The sequence below is a fragment of the Porites lutea genome, chromosome 4 (genome assembly GCF_958299795.1).
Source record: "Porites lutea chromosome 4, jaPorLute2.1, whole genome shotgun sequence".
NCBI classification, from domain to species: domain Eukaryota; kingdom Metazoa; phylum Cnidaria; class Anthozoa; order Scleractinia; family Poritidae; genus Porites; species Porites lutea.
In genome coordinates this window covers 11,481,161-11,503,621 of record NC_133204.1, presented here as the reverse complement: position 1 = coordinate 11,503,621, position 22,461 = coordinate 11,481,161, and the positions used below count along the sequence as shown (strand labels likewise).

At 41.6% G+C, this 22,461-nt stretch overlaps 1 protein-coding gene across 1 annotated transcript; it reads left to right on the top strand.

Moving 5' to 3' along the window:
* Positions 1–793: 793 nt before the first annotated feature.
* On the top strand, positions 794–22,380 carry LOC140935892 (actin-histidine N-methyltransferase-like). The gene is made up of 13 exons (XM_073385468.1): positions 794–932; positions 2,562–2,657; positions 3,143–3,297; positions 11,991–12,063; positions 13,201–13,311; positions 15,220–15,300; positions 15,973–16,040; positions 16,999–17,057; positions 17,823–17,934; positions 19,176–19,417; positions 19,946–20,034; positions 20,752–20,918; positions 21,879–22,380. Exons 1-13 carry the CDS (start codon positions 812–814, stop codon positions 22,164–22,166), a joined length of 1,662 nt encoding a protein of 553 aa, XP_073241569.1. The 5' UTR covers positions 794–811; the 3' UTR covers positions 22,167–22,380.
* Positions 22,381–22,461: the final 81 nt, after the last annotated feature.

Genomic DNA, 22,461 nt, shown 5'->3' with positions numbered 1-22,461 from the left:
ATCTGGGGGCATTTTTTGTGTACTTGGGGGGTCCATCGTCTCTCCACCCCCCAGCTATTAAACGAGATTTGTCAGGAGAAGAGAAGAAAAATCAAATGGAAGTAGTTTTTTAAGTCGAAAGACTGATAATAAGAACTTATAGAGGGGATGGAGTGGAAACTTTCTCTAAATTACTGGACATGATATTTTTGGAGGGCAGATATAGTAACAATACTAGCCTTGGGAGGAGATGGGTAGTGTAGACGGTTTTTAGATCTGAGCCTTTGTATGGGAATTTCTGACCAAATTGAAGTTGTGACGATTGCATTGCCATTCCAATCAAGTTTTACATTAGTGATGTAATGACTAATGAATCTGCCAAAAGGTGTGCGGCACATTCAAAATTGTTGTTTTGCTCATTAAACCTGTTGCTTTTTTTATTTTCTCATTTCCATTGTTGTTGTGGTCATTGCACTGAACTTGCCAGTAGTGTTACCTTGGAAAACAATTCTTGATATGAGATTTTGCCTGAAAAACTGATGATTTGATGAAAAACCGACAATTTGATTAAAATGCACGGCAAAATCACTGTTTGCAGGTACCCATAATGAGGCTCAGTTCTCTAGAGGTTGACATCTCTGCTGCAGGCCAGCATTCTAACAACTGAACAAATGCTAATTATGCGAAAAAGAAATAATAGAAACTGTAAAAGAGTGAATCTATCTAATAAGAACAATAATGTTCTGGTCAAACCGGTAAGGTAATGTGATGTGATCACTGGTAACCATATTTGCTGTTACTTTGCAAAATGTAGGACTTTATTCAGTGTGATATGGGGAAGAAAAGTAAAAGAAGAGGGCAGCAGAGTTATGCTGGTCCATGCTGTTCTGAAGCTTGCGGTGATTGTGGTGTTGACAAGGATGTGCTTGTTGCTTGTCAGAAGATATTTGAATGTAAGTATGGATATTCCCAAAATACGGTAAAGTTCACATTTAACAGCCTTTTCCTATCGCTACTTTTGGAGGGTTGCTACTTTAATTTCAAGAGGTTGCTACTTTTGGGTAACTAAGATGTGTACCACACATGGGCCGTATGAAGTTACAGTAATAATAGCACAACAAAAAAAATTAATGTGAAAACATCCACAATTTTTATGTGGAGAAACTTACAGTATTTCATGTTATTGCTTTTAAAAAAAAATTCAAAAGAACTATTTGATTACGGTATGGGTATTCACAGATGAAACTTAACAAAGGAAGAGTTTTTGACAAAAAAAGTGTAATGTACTTTTAGAGTTACATAAAGGAATGTCAAAGATCATTATAACCATTAAAATATACCTCGAATCAGTTTGATAAACCTTGTATCGAATATATTATAATTTCTGTTATTTATAGCAAATAAATTATAAACATATAGGGAAATTACCTTTGAAGTCACTTCTTTAGGAGAGTTGTTCACCACTTTTGGCATTTGCTAACACCTGTGAAATTTTATCACTACTTTTGGAGGGTCACTACTTTCAGGAAGTTGTGACTTTTGGAACATTTACAGTAATTCAGATGTTCACATACTTTATGGGAGGGGATTCAAAATAGGCATGTGCTACACCCTTTTTATGGGAAACTGAAAATGCAAAATTTTGTGAATACGTTGACACCTTGTTTTTACAAGTTGCAGTTCAGGGTTGAAACCTCGTAAAATTATTTTGTTGCTAAGTTTCATCAATGGGCCTTTCAAGGTTTAAAGATCCCATGCTTTTAGTTACCTTTATTTTTAATCCTTTCACTCCCTGTGAGTGAATAAGAAGTCTTGTAAGGTTGTTCTAATGTTTGAATCTGTGGACAAAATACTGCAGTGTGACCATTCAAATGGAACCTCTCTGCCAGTATGTCACAAAGTTTTATCTTTTTGATGCAAAGAAGGTTGTGTCTGATAGCCCGGGCCTAGTGGATTTTGCTATCAGGCTAGTGATTTTTGTTCTTAACTTGCCCGGTGGGCGATTAAGTGCTGTTTTTGGGGGAAATTCAAATTACAGAAGGATTGTAATCAATCCTGCTAATCAAAAGGGGTTTTGGGTCTGGTTGAAATTACTTATGGGCTAGTACATGCTAGGTATAGCTTGCCCAAATGGCAGGCTGTAAAACTGACTTTCTTTGCACCCTGTCTTTTAAAATCTTTTTGCAAAGTGAAAGTTGGAAATTTTGTTGAATTATGACCTAAGTCATCAGGGCTTGAAAAAAAAAACCTCTAATTCCGGCTTTTCCTTTGGGCAAGCAGCTCTCAAATTCTTTAGTTGGAGGATGTCTTGCTTGGACCTTTGCTCATTGGACAAGTACATTGTAAGCTTTAAAAGTTACTTACCCCGCAAGAAAATCTACTTATCCTGGACCACCGAATGGGGCTTTTGTCAAGCCCATGGGAGTGAAATTTTAAGGACTAAGTAGCATGAAAGCCATACTCTATCCTGCAGCACGTTCCTGTATATGTATGGCTTAGATATAGGAGTATACCCTCCCTCCCCTCCTCACAGGATTTCAGATCATGTGTCCAATTTTTTTTAATTGTCATCTTTTTTTTAGTGGTGTCTTTAGATACCCCTGTGTTGCCAACCAAGCAGTGGGAAGAACATCTAAAGCTCCGCACATTAGTAGAAAAGATCAGAGAAAAACAAACTGGTATGATCAGTGTTGATGTTGTGCAATTTTGTTGCACTATTTTATAGTGATGTTTGGTGAAACTCATATACATTTGTATTAAGAGGATCCCATATTAAGTGGACAGCCTGTATTAAGTGTACGTAGTGTCAATGAGTCTTTAAAGTTTATTACCTCTGAAGTGAACATCTCAGAATTAAGTGAACACTAACAAGGGCTCTGCAGTTTTCACTGCTACATTATACTTTAGTATAAAAGGTTGTTTAAACAAACATGTGTCAAATGAGAAATTTTGAGACTCAACCTTTGTGCAAAAATGTTGTTTGGAAATCATAGACCATGTGGAAAAAATGTCTTGAACTACGGGACATCCAAAATCAACAACCTAGTTCCCAGGGTCGTCTTCTACTCATGCCCTACTTATCCCTGGAGCACTGGGGACAAGTTTTAGAGTAATGATTGTATTTACCAGGTTTATTAAGGATTCACTTTGTTTTGCATTTCAGATCTATCACTGTTTGGGGCATCTGATCATTCCAGGCAAGACAATATTGCTGGTTTTATCAAATGGTTTAATGAGAATGGTGGCAAGGCAGATTCAGTGGAAATTGGTCACTATGGACAACAAGGATTAGGCTTGAAGGCCATTGCTGATATTAAGGTACTATAAAGTATTTGCTGTACAATTAACTACGCTGAAGCACACATATCAACTCCATGGTATGGCCATTACCTTACACATGCACACAACCATATCACCCGGGCAGTGGCAGCCATGTCTCGCTCTTGTTGGAGCTCATCAGCATGGCATAACCGTCGGGTCAATGAACTGTTTTGCAGTTCTAAACCAACAGCTAACACTTGTTTACAGTGGAGCTGGCGCTTAAAGGAGTGCTTTGCACTCATTTTGGCAGTGAAGTGTCTTTGATATGCGGGTTTTATCCTCACTCATTGACTGGACTGCTATGCCATGCTGATGAGCCCCAGTAAAGGCGAAACAGCTGTCCATGGCTGCCACTGCACAGGTGATATGGTTGTGCACATGTGTAAGGTACTGGGCATACCGCGGAGTTGGTACGTGTGCCTCAGTGCATAATTTGGTTGTCACAATGTTTTTGACTGGCATACTGTCAAAAAATCCCTCAAATAACCGGATAAGGTATCAGGTTTTTAAAAGAATTTTTGCTCGGATGACTATGATGACTAGGATGACTGGGATAACTCTGGTGACTGGGGTGACAAGGGTGACTACATGTAGGATGACAAGGATGACTATGGTGATTAGGATGACTAGGATGACTGGAATGATTAGGCTGATTGTTACTATGATGACTGGGATTACTGGAACGATTGGGGTGACTGGGATGACTAGGGTCACCTGGATGACTAGGATGACCTGGATGACTGGCATGACTAGGGTGACTGGTATTGCTGGGATAATAGTTGACTGGGGTATCTAGGATGACAGGGATGACTGGAATGACAACAACAACAACAACAACAACATCCGCTTTATTTGCATGACTATAATTATTTAGTTACAGTGTTGCAAAAGCTTTAACATAAAGTTACAATTTATAACAATGGTAATGCAATGCAATGATTGCTACAATCAATCAAGTGTCATCAGCATGATTTGATAACAAATTTAGTACGTAAATCATTACATAATGAAATAAATTTCAACAAATGTGAATTTACGGAAAAATTCTGTTAATTCATCAATTTAATTATTAAATCTGTGTAAGATAGCTGATTAAAGTCGACAAGGAAGACTGGGATGACTAGGAAGACTGAAATGACTAAAATGACTGGAATAAATGGGATGACTAAGGTGACTGGAATGAATGGGATGTCTAAGGGACTTGGATGAATGGGATGACTAAGGTGACTGGAATGAATGGGATGTCTAAGGGAGTGGGATGACCAGGGTGACTTGGATGACTGTCATGACTAAGATGAGTAGGATGACTAAGGTATGGGTAACTGGGATGACTAGGGTAACTGGGATGACTAGGATGACCAAGGTGACTGAGATGACGAGGAAAGGTGGGTTGGCTGGGATAATTAGGATAAAGGAGTGGCTAGGATGACTAAGGTGACTGGTATGACTAGGGTTGGATGTAGGACCCCTGGTTGTGAGATCCCTTGGTTGAAAGACCCCTGGTTGTAAGAACCACTGGATGTAAAGCCCCTGGTTGTTAGAACCCCTGGTTGTAAGACCCCTGGATGTAAGACCCCTGGTTGTCAGAACCCCTGGATGTAAGACTCCTGGTTGTCAGAACCCCTGGTGGTAAGACCCCTGGTTGTAAGAACCCCTAATTCAAAGACCCCTCGATGTAAGACCCCTGGTTGTAAACTTTAGCAAATTAAAACCTCCTCTTGCTTGCAAAATATTTGAAACGATGATTTCCCCAATATTATCATATAATAGCGAAATTTGGGGTGTATATGTAAAACATGATTTTAAGGCTTGGGACAATACCCCAATTGAAAAAACCCACTTGAAATTTTGCAAGCGTTACCTAGAAATAAGCAATAAAGCTTCAAATGTTGCAAGTAGAAGTGAATTAGGACGGTTCCCATTAATTATTAATATTTATAAAAACATCCTTTATTACATATTGTATCTTCTGCGTAAAAACGAGGATACTATTGTTAAACAAGCCTTTCGTACTTCCCTAGAACTTCACTGTAATGGTAAAAATAGCTTTTACCATAATCTTATGAAAATATCTGAATATTATGACCTCCCTGATTTTGATCGTAATAATTTTAAGTGAAGCTAAGATCAAACACTATATAGATATAATAAAACAAAAATATGTTGCATATTGGCAACATACAATCCATCATTCTAAGAAACTACAATTTTACAGCTTATTTAAACATGATTATAAAATTTCAAGTTATCTACACTTAATTAGAAATTCTGCTAATAGGAAAGATTTAGTGAAAATTCGTATAAGTAACCACAAACTCATGATTGAAACTGGAAGATATAATCAAACTTCCCGCCACAATAGATTCTGGCCTATTTGTAACTCTGGTATAATTGAAGACGAATTTCATTTTCTCTTCCATTGTCCAAAATACTCAATCCCAAGGGAGAAATTCTACAATCAAATCCAACAAAATTTTGTTGACTTTAATCAGCTATCTTACACAGAATTAGTAATTAAATTGATGAATTCACAGAATTTTTCTGTAAATTCACATTTGATGAAATTTGTCTCATTATGTAATGATTTACATAATAATTTGTTATCAAATCATGCTGATGACACTTGATTGACTATAGTAATCATTGCATTGCATTATCATTGTTATGATTTGTTTGTTTGTTTGTTTGTCTTTGTTTTTTTTTAAGGTTAAAGCTTTTGCAATACTGTAACTACATAATTATAGTCATGCAAATAAAGCTTATGTTGTTGTTGTTGTTGTTGTTGTTGTTGGTTGTAAGATCCCCTGGTTGAAAGACTTCTGGTTGTAAGAACCCCTGGATGTAAGAACCCTCGTAAACAGGAAGTAACAGGGGTAACAGGGGTAATAGGGGTAACAAGGAATAACAAGGGGTAAAAGGGGGTAATAGGGGAAACAAAGAATAACAAGGGGTAAAAGGGGGTAACAGGGGTAACAAGGGGTAACAAGTTGTAACAAAGGTAAGAAGGGGTAACAGGGGCAACAAGGGAAATAAGGGATAACAGGGGTAAAAAGGGGAACAAGTGGTAACAGGGGTAACGAGGAGTAACAGGGGTAACAGGGGGTAACAAGAGGTAACAAGGGGTAACAAAGGGTAACAGCTGGAACAAAGGGTAACAGGGGTAACAAGGGTAACAAGGGGTAACAGGGGTAACAAGGGGTAACAGGGGTCAACAAGGGGTAAAAGGGGTAACAAGGGTAACAAGGGGTAACAGGGGTAACAAGGGGTAACAGGGGTAACAAGGGGTAACAGGGGTAACAAGGTAACAAGGGGTAACAGGGGTAACAAGGAGTAACAGGGGTATCAGAGGTAACAAGGGGTAACAGGGGTAACTAGGGTAACAAGGAGTAACAGGGATAACAAGGGGTAACAGGGGTAACAAGGGGCAACAGGGGGAACAAGAAGTAACAGGGGTAACAGGGGTAACAAGGGGTAGAAGGGGTAACAAGGGGTAACAGGGGTAACAAGGGGTAACAGGGGTAACAAGAACTACCTGGGGTAACAGGGGTAACAAGGGGTAACAGGGGTAAGAAGGGGTAACAGGAGTAACAAGAAGTAACAGGGGTAACAAGGGGTAACAGGGGTAACTAGGGGTAGAAGGGGTAACAGGGGTAACAAGGGGTAACATGGGTAACAAGGGGTAACAGGGGTAACAAGGGTAACAAGGGGTAACAGGGGTAACAAGAACTAACTGGGGTAACAGGGGTAACAAGGGGTAACAGGGGTAACAGAGGTAATAAGGGGTAAAAGGGGTAACAAGGGTAACAAGGGGTAACAGGGGTAACAGAGGTAACAAGGGGTAACAAGGGGTAACAAGGGTAACAAGGGGTAACAGGGGTAACATGGGGTAACAAAGGGTAACAGAAGTAACAGAGCTAACAAGGGGTAACAAGGGGTAACAAGGGTAACAAGGGTAACAAGGGGTAACAGGGGTAACAAGGGGTAACAAGGGTAACAAGGGGTAACAGGGGTAACAAGAAGTAACAGGGGTAACAGGGGTAACAGAGGTAATAAGGGGTAACAGGGGTAACAAGGGTAACAAGGGGTAACAAGGGGTAACAGAGGTAACAAGGGGTAACAGGGGTAACAAGGGTAACAAGGAGTAACAGGGGTAACAAGGGGTAACAGGGGTAACAAGGGTAACAAGGGGTAACAGGGGTAACAAAGGGGGAACAGGGGTAACAAGGGGTAACAGGGGTAACATGGGGTAACAGGGGTAATAAGGGGTAACAAGGGGTAACAGGGGTAACAAGGGTGACAAGGGGTAACAGGGGTCAACAAGGGGTAACAGGGGTAACAAGGGTAACAAGGGGTAATAAAGGGGTAACAGGGGTAAAAGAGGTAACAAGGGGTAACAGGGGTAACAAGGGTAAAAAGGGGTAATAGGAGTAACAAGGGTAACAAGGGGTAACTGGGGTATCAAGGGGTAACAAGAGGTAACGGGGGTAACAGGGGTAACAAGGGGTAACAGGGGCAACAAGGGTAACAAGGGGTAACAAGGGGTAACATGGGTAACAGAGGTAACAAGGGGTAACAGGGGTAACCAGGGTAACAAGGGGTAACAAGGGGTAACGGGGGTAACAAGGGGTAACAGCGGTAACAAGAAGTAACAGGGGTAACAGGGGTTACAAGGGGTAACAGGGGTAACATGGGGTAACAGGGGTAACAAAGGGTAGAAGGGGTAACAAGGGGTAACAGGGGTAACAAGGGTTAACAGGGGTAAAAAGGGTAACAAGGCGTAACAGGGGTAACAAGGGGAAACAGGGGTAACAAGAGGTAACAGGGGTAACAAGGGGTAACATGGGTAACAGAGGTAACAAGGGGTAACAAGAAGTAACAGGGGTAACAGGGGGTAACAGAGGTAACAAGGGGTAACAGGAGTAACAAGGTAACAAGGGGTAACAGGGATAACAAGAGGTAACAGAGGTTACAAGGGGTAACAGGGGTAAGAAGAGTAACAAGGGGTAACAGGGGAAGAAGGGGTAACAAGGGGTAACAGTGGTAACAAGGGGTAACATGGGGTAACAGGGGTAACAGGGGTAAGAAGGGGTAACAAGGGTAACAAGGGGTAACAGGGGTCAACAAGGGGTAACAGGGGTAACAAGGGTAACAAGGGGTAACAGGGGTAATAAAGGGGTAACAGGGGTAAAAGAGGTAACAAGGGGTAACAGGGGTAACAAGGGTAAAAAGGGGTAATAGGAGTAACAAGGGTAACAAGGGGTAACTGGGGTATCAAGGGGTAACAAGAGGTAACGGGGGTAACAGGGGTAACAAGGGGCAACAAGGGTAACAAGGGGTAACAAGGGGTAACAGGGGTAACAGAGGTAACAAGGGGTAACAGGGGTAACTAGGGTAACAAGGGGTAACAAGGGTAACAAGGGCTAACAAGGGTAACAAGGGGTAACGGGGGTAACAAGAAGTAACAGGGGTAACAGGGGTAACATGGGGTAACAGGGGTAACAAAGGGTAGTAGGGGTAACAAGGGGTAACAGGGGTAACAAGGGGTAACATGGGTAACAGAGGTAACAAGGGGTAACAGGGGTAACATGGAGTAACAGGGGTAATAAGGGGTAACAGGGGTAACAAGGGTAACAAGGGGTAACAGGGTAATAAAGGGGTAACAGGGGTAAAAGAGGTAACAAGGGGTAACAGGGGTAACAAGGGTAAAAAGGGGTAATAGGAGTAACAAGGGTAACAAGGGGTAACTGGGGTATCAAGGGGTAACAAGAGGTAACGGGGGTAACAGGGGTAACAAGGGGCAACAAGGGTAACAAGGGGTAAGAGGGGTAACAGAGGTAACAAGGGGTAACAGGGGTAACTAGGCTAACAAGGGGTAACAAGGGTAACAAGGGGTAACGGGGGTAACAAGGGGTAACAGGGGTAACAAGAAGTAACAGGGGTAACAGGGGTAACATGGGGTAACAGGGGTAACAAAGGGTAGTAGGGGTAACAAGGGGTAACATGGGTAACAGAGGTAACAAGGGGTAACAGGGGTAACAAGGGTAACAAGGCGTAACAGGGGTAACAAGGGGAAACAGGGGTAACAAGAGTTAACAGGGGTAACAGGGGTAACAAGGGGTAACAGGGGTAACAAGGGTAACAAGGCGTAACAGGGGTAACAAGGGGTAACAGGGGTAACAAGGGGTAACAAGAGTTAACAGGGGTAACAGGGGTAACAAGGGTAACAAGGGGTAACAGAGGTAACAAGGGGTAACAGCGGTAACAAGGGGGAACAGGGATAACAAGGGTAACAAGTGGTAACAGGGGTAACAAGGGGTAACGGGGGTAACAATGGGTAACAGGGGTAACAAGGGGTAACAGGGGTAACAAGAAGGAACAGGGGTAACAAGAGGTAACATGGGTAACAAGGGGTAGAAGGGGTAACAGGGTAACATGGGTAACAGAAGTAACAAGGGGTAACAAGGGTAACAAGGGGTAACAGGGGTAACAAGGGGTAACAGGGGTAACAAGAGGTAACAGGGGGAACAAGGGGTAACAAGAAGTAACAGGGGTAACAGGGGTAACAAGAGGTAACAGGGGTAACAAGGGGTAACAGGGGTAACGCGTGTAACAAGGGGTAGTAGGGGTAACAAGGGGTAGAAGGGGTAACAAGGGGTAACAGGGGTAACAAGGGGTAACATGGGTAACAGAGGTAACAAGGGGTAAGAGGGGTAACAAGGGTAACAAGGGGTAACAGGGGAAAAAAGGGTAACAAGGGGTAAAAGGGGTAACAAGGGGTAACAGCGGTAACAAGGGGTAACAGGGTAACAGGGGTAGCAAGAGGTAACAGGGGTAACAAGGGGTAACAAGGGCTAACCGGGGTAACAAGGGTAACAAGGGGTAACTGGGGTAACTAGAAGTAACAGGGGTAACAGGGGTAACATGGGGTAACAGGGGTAACAAAGGTAACAAGGGGTAACAGGGGTAACTAGGGTAACAAGGGGTAACAGGGGTAACTGGGGTAACATAAGGTAACAAGGGGAAACAAGGAGTATCATGGGTAACTAGGGGTAACACTGGTAACAAGGGGTAACAGGGGTAACAAGGGTAACAAGGGGTAAAAGGGGTAACTAGAAGTAACAGGGGTAACATGGGGTAACAGGGGTAACAAAGGTAACAAGGGGTAACAGGGGTAACAAGGGTAACAAGGGGTAACAGGGGTAACGAGAAGTAACAGGGGTAACAGGGGTAAGAAGGGGTAACAGGGGTAAGAAAGGTAACAAGGGGTAACAGGGGTAGCATGGGGTAACAAGGGGTAACAGGGGTAACAAGGGTAACAAGGGGTAAGAGGGGTAACAATGGGTAACAGGGGTAACAAGGGGTAAAAGGGTTAACATGGGTAACAAGGGGTAACAGGGGTAACAAGGGGTAACAAGAGGTAACAGGGGTAACAAGGGGTAACAGGGGTAACAAGGGTAACAAGGGGTAACAGGGGGTAACAAGGGGAAACAGGGGTAACATATGGGTAATTGAGGTAACAAGGGGTAACAGGGGTAACAAGGGGTAACAAGTGGTAACAGGGGTAACAAAGGGTAACAGGGGTAACAAGGGGTAACAGAGGGTAACAGGGGTAACAAGGGGAAACATTTGTAACAAGGGGTAACAGGGGTAACAAGGTGTTACAGGGGTAACAGGGTATTAGGGTTAACAAGGGGTAACAATTGTAACAAGAGATAACAGGGGTAATAGGGGTAACAGGGGGTGACAGGGGTAACAAAGGGTAACAGCGGTAACAAGGGATCGCAGGGGTAAGAAGGGGTAGCAGAGGGTAACAGGGATGATAAGGGTAACAAGGGGTAACAGGGGTAACGAGGGGCAAGAAGGGGTAACAGGGGTAAAGAGTGGTAACAGGGGGTAACAGAGGTAACATGGTGTAAAAAGGGTAACGTGGCATTAGGGTTAACAAGGGGGAAGAAGTTGGAAGAAGGGGTAACAGGGGCAACAGGGAGTAAGAGGACTGGCATGACTGGGTTAACTAGGGTAGCCAGGATGATGGGGATGACTGGGATAACTTGGGGGCTGGAATTACTAGGGTCCCTGAGATGATTGGGATGACTTGGGTGATTAGGCTTACTGGGATAACTGGTATGACTAGGACGACTGGGATTACTGGGATGACATGGATGACTGATGACTGGGATGTCAAGGGTGTCTGGAATGACTAGGATATTTTTTAACTGAGATGACTAGGTTGAGAATGCACCCAAAATTGATTGGTGGAAGGAGAAGGGGGCAGAAGGGTTTGGAAAATTGTGCATAGCATAGTTCTTGCTACTTTACTGTGCATGACAGCTGACCAGGTATTTCATTGGTTGAAACAAAGAAATACATTTATTGTCAGTTCTACAAAGCAGGAGGAAAAAGGCTAGAGGTGACTAGAAAAGTACATAGATAAAAAAAAATGTGAGTCAGAGTTTTCCATGAGCATTAAAATTGATGATGTCACAATGGGTGTGGTTTCACATACGTGCATAAAAAAAAGCTGTAAAACCCTGTTATTGCAGAAACCAGAAGCAGAGGTGTATAGAGGCCTTATGTGCCATGAGGCACAAAGAGGATAGGTGAAGGTGTGAAGGTGATGTGCTCAAAGTATATTTGTAACTGCATCATCTGCAGTAAAGTATTTTTCTGAATGGTTGCCTTACTTTCAGAGTGGAGAGCTTTTTGCCTCAATACCAAGAAAACTGATGATGTCAGCAGAGACAGCACGAAATTCAGAATTAGGTACGGTCATGTGGTGTAACACTTGTAGTCTAATTCGGACAGGGCACCAGGCCTCAGTCATTGAAAAGGTGGATAATACTATCCACTGGGTACATGTAAATCTCTATTCAGTGTATAATGCTATCTGTTTCCCTAATGCTTATACTAGGGGTTTTTTGAGTGGATGTTGCTATCCACTGGGGCCAGGGTAGATAGTAAGTAAGTAAGTAAGTAACTTTTATTAATGTGTGGTTTATCGGATGTGGTTTTGCTGCAGAAATGCCACACATCAGAACAGTAGTCAAAATGGGGGGCAATAAATGAATGGTAAATGTTTTTCCTTATATCAAGGGGTAGAATGTTTCTCAAACATTTCAATACTGCAAGCTGTTGGGATACCTTTCTTGTCGCATTGGCGATCTGTGTATCGAATTTCAGCTCGTTGTCAATAATGACACCAAAGAGAGTGAGGTCTTCACGAACTGATATCGTTGTGTTATCACAATGGAACTTTGGTTTCGGAGTTTGTAAGTCGCCCACGACCATCGCTTGATATTTTGAATGGTCCCATTGAAGAACAAAATCAAACTGTCAGTCAGTATTAACCCTTTTAATCCCCGATATCCAGATACAAATTCTCCAAACCGGTCTCTACACATTTTCATAAAGAATAAGTTATGAGAATTTGATAAAAGATCAGAGCATTTTCCCTAAGGTGATCAATTTCTTAACTCTCACAACCTTTCCTCTTGATTTTGTTTCGATATTGTTTGGAGAAAATTGATGTTTGTCACTCTTGGGGGCTTTTTCTCCACAAGCCAGAAAATTAGAATTTCACAATACAAACGTATTGACAAATGATTATTCTAAGTATGTTCGCCAATTACTCGTAACACAGGTATATCCTTCTTATAATCTTTAAAATAAATAATTGTAGTAAACTTGTTCAGGGGCTCTCTCCGTAAAGCCCAAAAGGATTTGCTGAGAGCTCCTGCTCAGGGATAACATTATGTTATATTACCCTGTAATTAGTATTTGAAAGGGCAAATAAAGATTGATTGATTGATTGATTGATTGATTGATTGATTGTTATTCAGTATTTTCGTGATTTAAAAAGGTTTATTAATTGTTGTTGTTTTATTTTCTATTCTGTTGCAGCCCCCCTTATTGAAAAAGACAATATTCTAAGAGTGATGCAGAATGCCTGTCTGGTTCTTCATGTTTATTGTGAAAAACTCAAGAAGAATTCCTTCTGGAAGCCTTATCTCGGTATCCTTTACACAGATTGAGAACGGACAAATGTCTTATGTTTTATATTATTGTTACATTGCAGTTTTACTGTAGTGAGCATAGAATCTATCATTTGGCTATCAGCTTTAATTGAGCAGAAAACAAAATGTGATAAATGATGTGTGGTTTGCATGTTGTTGTGATAAAATGGTTTCTCTTGGCATTACTTGTTAACATGTACAGAAATGCACTATCACAGCAATCAATACCCCTCTTATTACATCCCCAAATTATTTTAAGGCCATAAAAAGTCCAACTTATAATTATCGCTTTGGTTAAGTCTTAGGTGTGTTCAGTTGGCCACTTTGTAAATAAGAATATACCTGGAATTAACACCCGGGGGAGGGGTACTCCCTATGATGGCCTATACGGGGAGGCTCCGTCTGAAAGCGGTACCTTTTTCAGGCTTCAGGCGTTCGAAAGGGTAGGATTTCACTCGTTGAAGTATATGAGATGGTTCATTTCATTTCGGTCTGTAAAAAGGCACAAGAGGGCTATCAGATGTATTTTATGGTTGTGAAAAAGTCAAGAAAACGTTCTGGTTTTGTAATTTTTTCATGCTTGAAAGACAGCGCATTTACAGCATTTAAAAGGGATTGAAAGGTCTAAACAAGGTATGTGAAAGGGGTACCATTTTTCAGTAGAAGGTATACGAAAAGGGTACCTTTTCTGTCAAAAATTTAATATAAAAGGGTTTGGGGTCAGATCTTGGGGTGGAGCCTCCCTGTATAAAACTTTGTTGAGTACCCCCACTGGGAATTGACACTATTCTACGTGTGTATCCAAAGGAAAACCTACCTGTCCTAGGTGATCAGACGGGGCCTTTTTGAGGGTTGACTGGGGAAGCAATGGATGGCGCAGTGGTGAGAGTGCTCGCCTCCCACCAATGTGGCCTGGGTTCAAATCCCATCGTCGACGCCTTATGTGGGTTGAGTTTGTTGTTGGTTCTCTCCTTTGCACCGAGATGTTTTTCTCCGGGTACTCCGGGTTTCCCCTCTCCTCAAAAACCAACATTTCCAAATTCCAATTCGATCAGGAATAGGGTAGACGAAGAACCACTTTGTGGATGTGCTACCTCCAAATCATTATTATTTATTTATTATTATGTCGCAGTATGAAACTTTGGAATGCTGTCCACCTTATGAGTAGTATAGGGCGCATAGCGTAACCTACACCACTTGAGAAGCTATACTTAGAAGTAAAAAAAGGTGGATACGAAACCTAATACGATCCTAAAATACATAGTGATATGAATCTCTCTACTTAAAAAGCCAATTTAGTATATTATTAAATTCTGATACTCTGTAAAACCTTCGCTATCTCTACTTAAAGCTTATTTATAATAATATCAAACTCTAATGTTCTAAAAAATCTAAGTAAAAACGTCAGCAAGCTTGTGTTTCTAGATTTCTCGAGAGAAAACAAAAACCTAAAAACTGAAGTCCTTAGCGCCCTAACTAAGTATTTATCTTAAATGTTCTGGCAATGTTTAAAGTGTTTGAGATGACCGACTTCTGCATCCGCTCAAGTACGCTCCGTGCTCTCGCTCCAGTTAGCTTCCTCACCGACTTCTCTAGGTGTTTAGAGTAACCACCCAGTATGTCAATTATTACGTTGTACTGTTCAACCCTGTAACCATCGTATCTCTGCTTCAGCTCCCACATCATGGGCCCATACTTGAGTGTCTTTTCCTCATCTTTCTTAGCTCTACTCTCAATCCATGGGCAGCTCATTTCAATTGTGCAGACTTCTTTCTTATTTATTATTATTATTATTATTATTATTATTATTATTATTATTATTTTTGTTATTATTATTATCATTATAATGTATAAACTGTACTAGCTTTAATTTATTGTAACCTCCTTGATCAGGATTGTATTTTAGATATTCTTCCAACTTCATATTCAACCACATTGTACTTTAGTATTGATGAGATGCAGGACCTAAAAGGCTCCCCAGCATTTAGTAAGAAATTCAAATTCATGTGATATTATCTGTTCATATAGTACATAGTACATAGTACATAGTACATATCTTTGACGTCCACTGCACGACTGCGACGTGAAACCTCTTAATGCCTCGTTTTATGGAGGACGTGAACATACGAGGACGAATTTTCCTTCTCTTTTTGAACCTGGATAAAGTCCTTAAGAATTCAACTCCATGAAAAATCGCCTACATTAGACAAATAAGGCGGTCCAAGTAGACACGATAACGTTTGAAACGACGCAAATTCCTTTTTTTAGCGACGTTTTCACTGCCCTCGTCATCGTCGTTGCTTGTACTGACAACTTTGGCTGTAGCAACAAATTCATTCTTGTATACAGACCATTATTTTCAATTCTGCGAGTAGACGACTACAAGCCTGAATCTGACCAATACATGTAAACGGCGTCAGTCTATATAATACAGCTGTCAAATGCAGTGAAACCGATCAGATAAAACTGAGTCATTTCTCTGAGTGAATGCCCAAGCTGCAAACACTCCAGTTAACGTATATGGAACTTATTAGACTGAGCACAAGGTCATGTGACCTACAAAGTTGGGCCTGGGAGATAACAAAACAGGGCACCCAGCTGCTACGTTGTCCTCAACTGAACCTGGCATAGCAAATTCTCCTGCCATTGTATGTTTCAGGTGAGGCGCTGAAATTGTACAGAAATATTGCTCGTCAATATGCTTATCTCTATCAACGAATTCAGCAGGTTAGTGGTCTCAAGAATTTGTTTTTATCTCAAGCTTTTACAGTGTAACTTAAAATAGATAATAGATCCTTCCGCGTTTTTTTTTCCACTAGCGAGGAAGCAGTAAGTAGCAGTAAGCGAATATCCATCGACACTGTTGGAAAGGGGGCCTTAAATATATTTTTTACCAACTACTATAATTTGCAGTCTGTCCACTCTGAATTTATTTATTTATTTAATCCCTTTCACCATGGTTACAATGCTAGAATAAGACTAGGAAAAAAAACATAAAAACATTTGAACAAGTCACAAGAACGAGAGACGAAGGTACGGGACGCACAACAGAGCGAGGCTCCAATTTAAGTGTGCCCTTAAGAGAAATACACAAATACTAACTATGTAAACATTAAAACACTATAAGAAGTGTAATAATCCCATTTCCAAAAACGATAAGAACGAATCACTCGCGCAGCCGATAAAAAGTCTAAGTAGCAGCAGTTGCCATCTAGCACTAGCATCCTCAAAACCACGGATCAGAAATATCAGAGAAGCAATAGAGATTCGATACCAGACAACGAACGAGGTCATTCTATCACGTGATATTTTGTCATCATGTGTTACGTGACGAATTTCAGCGAACATAGACAGAAAAGGTTTCAAAAGCTTTTGTAGTCAAGATTTTCTATATCCTTATGAGTAACTAATGGATTGCAGCAGCGGATTAGCCCATGAAAGCAGCCTCTGCAGGGGACGTTTCGCGAAATGTCCTAGTGGCGGAGAGAAATTAGTCTGCTAAATAGCTGTTTTTAGGGTCGTCACGCAACGCTCCTCCTGTGGGGAGGAGTGTTGCGTGACGACACTAAAGAAGGCTGTGTAGCAGACTAAAGAGAAACGAGAGGCGCTTGTATTTTGCAGGCTAGAATAGGATCGGATGGCAATATTTTCACTGCTAATTACACCGTTGTTTCTTTGATTACAGTTTTCTCCAGAGACAGCAAAGCTTCCATTGAGAAACCATTTTACTTTTGACGACCATAGGCAAGTGATGTTTTAATAACAGCATTTCTGCAGCCTAAACAACGGGCACGTTTGTGATGTTCAAGTGTCCTAGGTTGAGCAATTAGCAAGACGTATGTGTTAATAACGCGAATGCGTTGTAAGGCATGGAAGTTCTTCTTCCTAATAACGAGGGTAACATATTAAAGTTTTCCTTTTCCCCCCAGTTTTTTCGGGTTTTTGTTAGTACTCAGACTACTGTCCAGGTAACTTGGTTGGAAGATTGCTCGTCTTCAGAGCGGAAGAATGACATACCGTTTTTTTTTCTTGAACGCGAGGACACACCTGTCCATGTTGAAAACGACTACAGTCAAACCTGTTTTGAGTGAGTTCACCTGTATTTAATAGTCAGCCACTAAAGATTGTTTTCACATGACATCATGGTGGCCGTATTGAAGTATAAATCAATGAAATCCTTGGGGAGCTGAACTCTTTTGAGTTTTCTTATGTAAAAAACTTTCTTTTGTTCCAAGAAATTTGTATAGCTGCTAACCACGTGACTGAAAACAATCTATTAAACGGTCACTTGCCAACATCCCGGAAATCATTTCCCTTAACTGCTGTTACACTGACCAGCGACCGTCGAGCTATCAAGCTTGCCGATTCCCGTTGAAGTTGAACATGATGCTGGGTTTTATTGCAAAACCGCAGCATAACTTGAACTACTTGCTTGGGGTGTCCTCAGTTTCAGTAGTAGTGACTGGGGTTAAAGTTATCGAATCTTCTTTCTCTTTTTGTACATCTCAGATGGGCAGTCTCAACTGTTATTACTCGTCAAAACAAGATTCCCAGCACCACAGGAGAACCAACACTGGCACTGATTCCAATGTGGGATATATGCAACCATAGCAACGGCACAGTAGGTGTACAGTGTATTCACAGTTGTGAACATCAGTCTTTTTTTCTGTGTGTCTAATCAAATGGTGACGAGTTAAATCAGGAAAAATCAAGAAATAGTTTCATGCGAGTTTTGTCAAATTATAAACTTCCACTAACTGCCACCTCTCTACAAGGGTCACTTTTTTTGTCCCCGTGGACAAATAATCGACATTGGCTCTTGTTTAAACCTCTCTACGATGGCCCCTATTTCAGTCCCCCAGGTGGCCGTTTTGGAGAGGTTTAACTGTTCTAGAATTTGACAAAACACAAGTGACGTTATTTCCTACTTTCACGCGTATACCATTTGGTTACCAATTAATATTACCGGTGACAAATTACTCTTACAATCGTACATTTTTCTCTTTTATTTTATCGAGAATTCCGAGACTTCCGAGCGTGCCGAATGTTCACAATTAATTTTCTCGGTTTTTGGACACAAATTTCGGAGGAAACAAATTAAGAAAAAAGGGAGTTTACTCTTGTACAAGCTACCAATAGGTAAAATTAAATTCAGATCAATAATATGAAGTTAAAGTTGTTATGAAAGAGGTATTATAGTGCAAAAGTCAAAATTTACCAGTTCACACATTCCATGGCTGCGATAGTGATTGACAGTAAAATTTAGTCAGTTTGAACTTATTTCAGTTTGCTCCAGATACTTGTAAATTTGAGTTAAAGTCAAGTTGTAGGTTAATTTAAAGGGGCCATGTCAAGACTGTCTTGTTGCCAACGAGCAGCTTCGCGAAGACGCGAGGCTGCGAGGCGGTAGCCTAAGAAAGCCGTGCGCAAAAGTTCCAAGGCAGAATGAATCTCGAAGCGATGCAACATAAGGCCGTGTAAGGTAATTTTTATGACGTAAAGCAGAACAGAGAATGCATTGTTTTCGAGCGAACACGTGCGCAAAAGTTCCAAGGTAGAGTGAATCTCGAAGCGATGTAACATACGGTAGTGTATAAGGTAACTTTTATGAGATGAGTGCGTTACATGACCGTAAATGACGGACGCATGACTAACCTTGAACAGCGCGCGCGTATAGGTAAAATCTTTGCTCATTGGCACGTGGGTGGTGACGCCACATCAGTATGGAATTTCTGCGCTCGTTTCTCAGACGTCATTTCGCGGGGAAGCCAGTGGCGGCGTCGCCAAATGTCGACTGTTTTCTCAGGCTAATAAATTTCTTGACTTTGTAACTAGTTTAAGTAACCGAACAATTTTCCTTAGATAACTACAGGTTATGTTGTGGCTGAAGACAGTTGTCAAAGCTTTTCCATGAAGGATTTCTCAGCTGGCGAACAAGTCTACATATTTTACGGCGAGCGATCAAATGCAGACCTGTTGGTTCATAATGGTTTTGTCTATGAGAGTAACAGTCATGACAGAGTCACCATACAGCTTGGAGTCAGCAAGAGTGATCCATTGTACTCTTTGAAGGAAACACTTTTAACTGCCCTAAGAATGACTGCGTAAGTTGTCATGTAGCTCAAAGTCGCTATGAAATCATTAGGCAGATTTAGAAAGACGACGTGACGAGATTGAAAACAAGTTCAACGTCCGCAGATCTATAAAGCAAAAAAAGCATAAGTTGAACCTCGTTTAACATTTACACGCGACCTTCCATGCATCGGCGCTGTTGTAAAATTTGCTTCCATGCGCACGTGAACAATATAGGCGAAAGTGAAATTCCACCGTTAGACGGTATTGCCAAGTCGATCCCGTTGTTCATGTAAAAGGAGGAAATTTGCAGCTGAATTCACTCTGAGGGGTTTTAATTAAATTTAAAGTCAACGGTTTTTTTTAAATCCCTCTGTAATAAGAGCTTTTGAAGTAATCTGTATTTAGCAGGGAAAGTAGCCTAGTTCTTTGAGCGAAGCAGCTGTCGCTTTTCGTCGTCCGTCGGTGTTTACTGGAAGCACTTCCCTCTTAATACCTTTGCTCAGTATTGTATTTACCAAGACACGAAAGTGTATTCAAAGTGATTTCTTTACTTGCAGTTCGTTTCATTCCTATACTGTTCTGTGTGACTGTGAGCCGTTTGGTCCCGAATTGGTCGCATTTCTTAGAGTCTTTTGTATGAAAGAAGGTGGGTCGTTTTTAGTTTAGTTGGAAACGGTTTTTTTATATGACTGCACAACAGCCCGTCCACGTAAAGAGGTGTGCCTGACCTGTTTACAAACTTAAAAATGGCGGCAATGGATGATAGCTTGGTTGTCACTATTAATCTACGTGCAAACGGACGCAACAACCCCCAACAATGTTGGTAGTTGTTGTTCCCTTTTGCACCTAGCTAAACGTTTGACCGGTTTGAAACTTTGCGCAACAACTCTCAACAACACGCAACAACAAGCAACCGGGTGTGCAAACGGACACAACATGTAACATTCAACAATGTTGCGTCCGTTTACTCGGGAATTTACAGCACATGAAAATAGGAGAGTGCAGACTGTGAGCAGACTCACTATTTGGGCCCATAGGCACAGGGGCGAGCAAAGCGAATAAAAAAGGTAAAGCAACAGTGCGTTCATTTTATCCCCCTCTCTCCATCAATGCTCTATTTAAAGGGTATTTAAAGCTAGTTCAATCTACAAAGAAAGGAGAGACGTCGAAACAAGAATGTGATGTCACCGGGGAATTCGGGACTTCGCAAACTGAAGGACACGCAGTAACCAGCTGTGCCACCCTGGCTTCTAAATCGCGAGGGAATTGCCTTCTCTTTCGCACTTGGAAGCCCAAATGGAGACCTTGCTAGCAGGCTAAAACGAGTGTAACGTTGTTTTGTTTCGTTTCATCAATTTTACAGATGAGTTAACAGGATGGCTTGAGAAGGCTAACGAAGCCAGCTGTGACTTGAGCAAGCTGTCAGATTTCCGGGCGTCCGTTTGCAAGGAGGAGACTGAGATCAAGTGTTGGCAATTTCTGGAGACTCGATTGTCTTTACTCTTGGGACAATATGGGACAACAGAACAGGTGAGTTAATTGTGTTAATCCATTATGCTGTAAAAGACCACGGGATACTTGACACGCAGCTCTGGCAAGAAAACAGCTTTCTACTCGCCACTTTAGAAACGAGAAGGGAACTGGAGCCGAAATGCGTCCCGCAATTGTTTCTGGGATCGTTTCTGGGGACGCGCTGGTCAGCTATTGGCCAATTTTTTTCCCAGTCCCTAGTAACAGTCCCAGAAGCCTTTGCGAGAGTCAACTCAGCCCAGTCTCCTTCTTGTTTCTAAAGTGGCGAATTGAGGAGGGTGTGAGGGGAAGAGTGAAAGCGCGATATGACGGGGGGGGGGGGGGGTAGGGGAGAAAGAAAAGGAGGGGAAGGAGGATTCCTCTTTACACCCAGGCTAAGGAATTCAAAACAATGATCCTACTGCTGAAAACAGTGAACCTGCAAGCTTCCTGAAGGGCGGATCGCGCAGTAAATGTGAAAATTCTTTTCTGTTTAGCGATAAATTCTGGACCAGCCCGTGATCAAATGAAGTATTCCATATGAAAGGAAATATTCTGTGAAAGTCTGTGGATACCAGATGAACGTTATATGCCACTCCTCGGCGATAATAGTGTGTCAATTCCAAAGCAGTTTCTATTACTTTTGAAAACCCTTCTGTTTTATGGATGTTGGGGGAGGGGGAGGGGGAACGAGGGCGGGGGAGTCCGGAGGACCCGACTTCCCCCCCCCCCCCTCCTGGGGCTCTCCCACTGTCCCTGATAATCTTGTTTAAGACAAGCTTTAAAGAGCTGCGAACTATATGACCTCTGAACTATTTCAGCTCCTTTCCCGTGCGTTTCTCTTCACTATCCATCGTTCTATTTTAAACAGAAAAGACCCTGTCCTCTTCGTTGAGGTCGTACAAAGCTAAACAAAAGCTGCTTTTTCTTGTTCCAAAGTAATGCCTGTTAATATGCTTGATTGTTTTGTTTGATCGTTAGGAGGACAGTGATTTACTGGCGAATGAGGAGCTTTCACATCACAAGAAACTATGCATTCAACTCAAGAGGGCTGAAAGACAGGTTCTACAAAATGCCCTGAAACGCGCCATTGAGCTGAAGAATAGTACAGAGTCTGAACTAGAAACTGGTCAATCCAACGATTTGAAAACTGACGAAACAAATTCATGTGCTGAGTTAAAAGATGCCAGCCCCCCAAACTCGAACGGAAACAGTGAAATAAATGAAACTTTAGCCGCTGTTAGTCAGCTCGAAATTCAAGGAGAATAACGGACGACGCCAAAACGACTGTCAACTTTACAGCATTTTTTATACAGTATTCGAGTCAGATGACACTAAATTTTTAGTTATCTACGTGTTAACAACATTTGATTTTCATATTAAGCTAAGACACCCGCCCGACATGATTGAATAAATAAATGAATGAGCCAATAAATAAGTACTTGGCTTTCTACTAATGTTATTTTATCGGTTAAAAGCCTTTTTTTTTTTAAGAACGGACTATTTTTGTATTTGGTAGTGGACTGGAACTAGTTTGCAGTCGAGGCTTATGCGGATTCGAATA

What these genes read in the sequence shown, in the direction of transcription:
- LOC140935892 (XM_073385468.1), top strand. Translation starts at nt 812, where the DNA reads ATGGGGAAGAAAAGTAAAAGAAGAGGGCAGCAGAGTTATGCTGGTCCA. An exon ending in GATCAGAGAAAAACAAACTG is followed by an intron (nt 2,658 to 3,142) that starts GTATGATCAGTG and finishes TTTGCATTTCAG; the next exon opens with ATCTATCACTGTTTGGGGCA. An exon ending in CTTCTGGAAGCCTTATCTCG is followed by an intron (nt 13,312 to 15,219) that starts GTATCCTTTACA and finishes ATTGTATTTTAG; the next exon opens with ATATTCTTCCAACTTCATAT.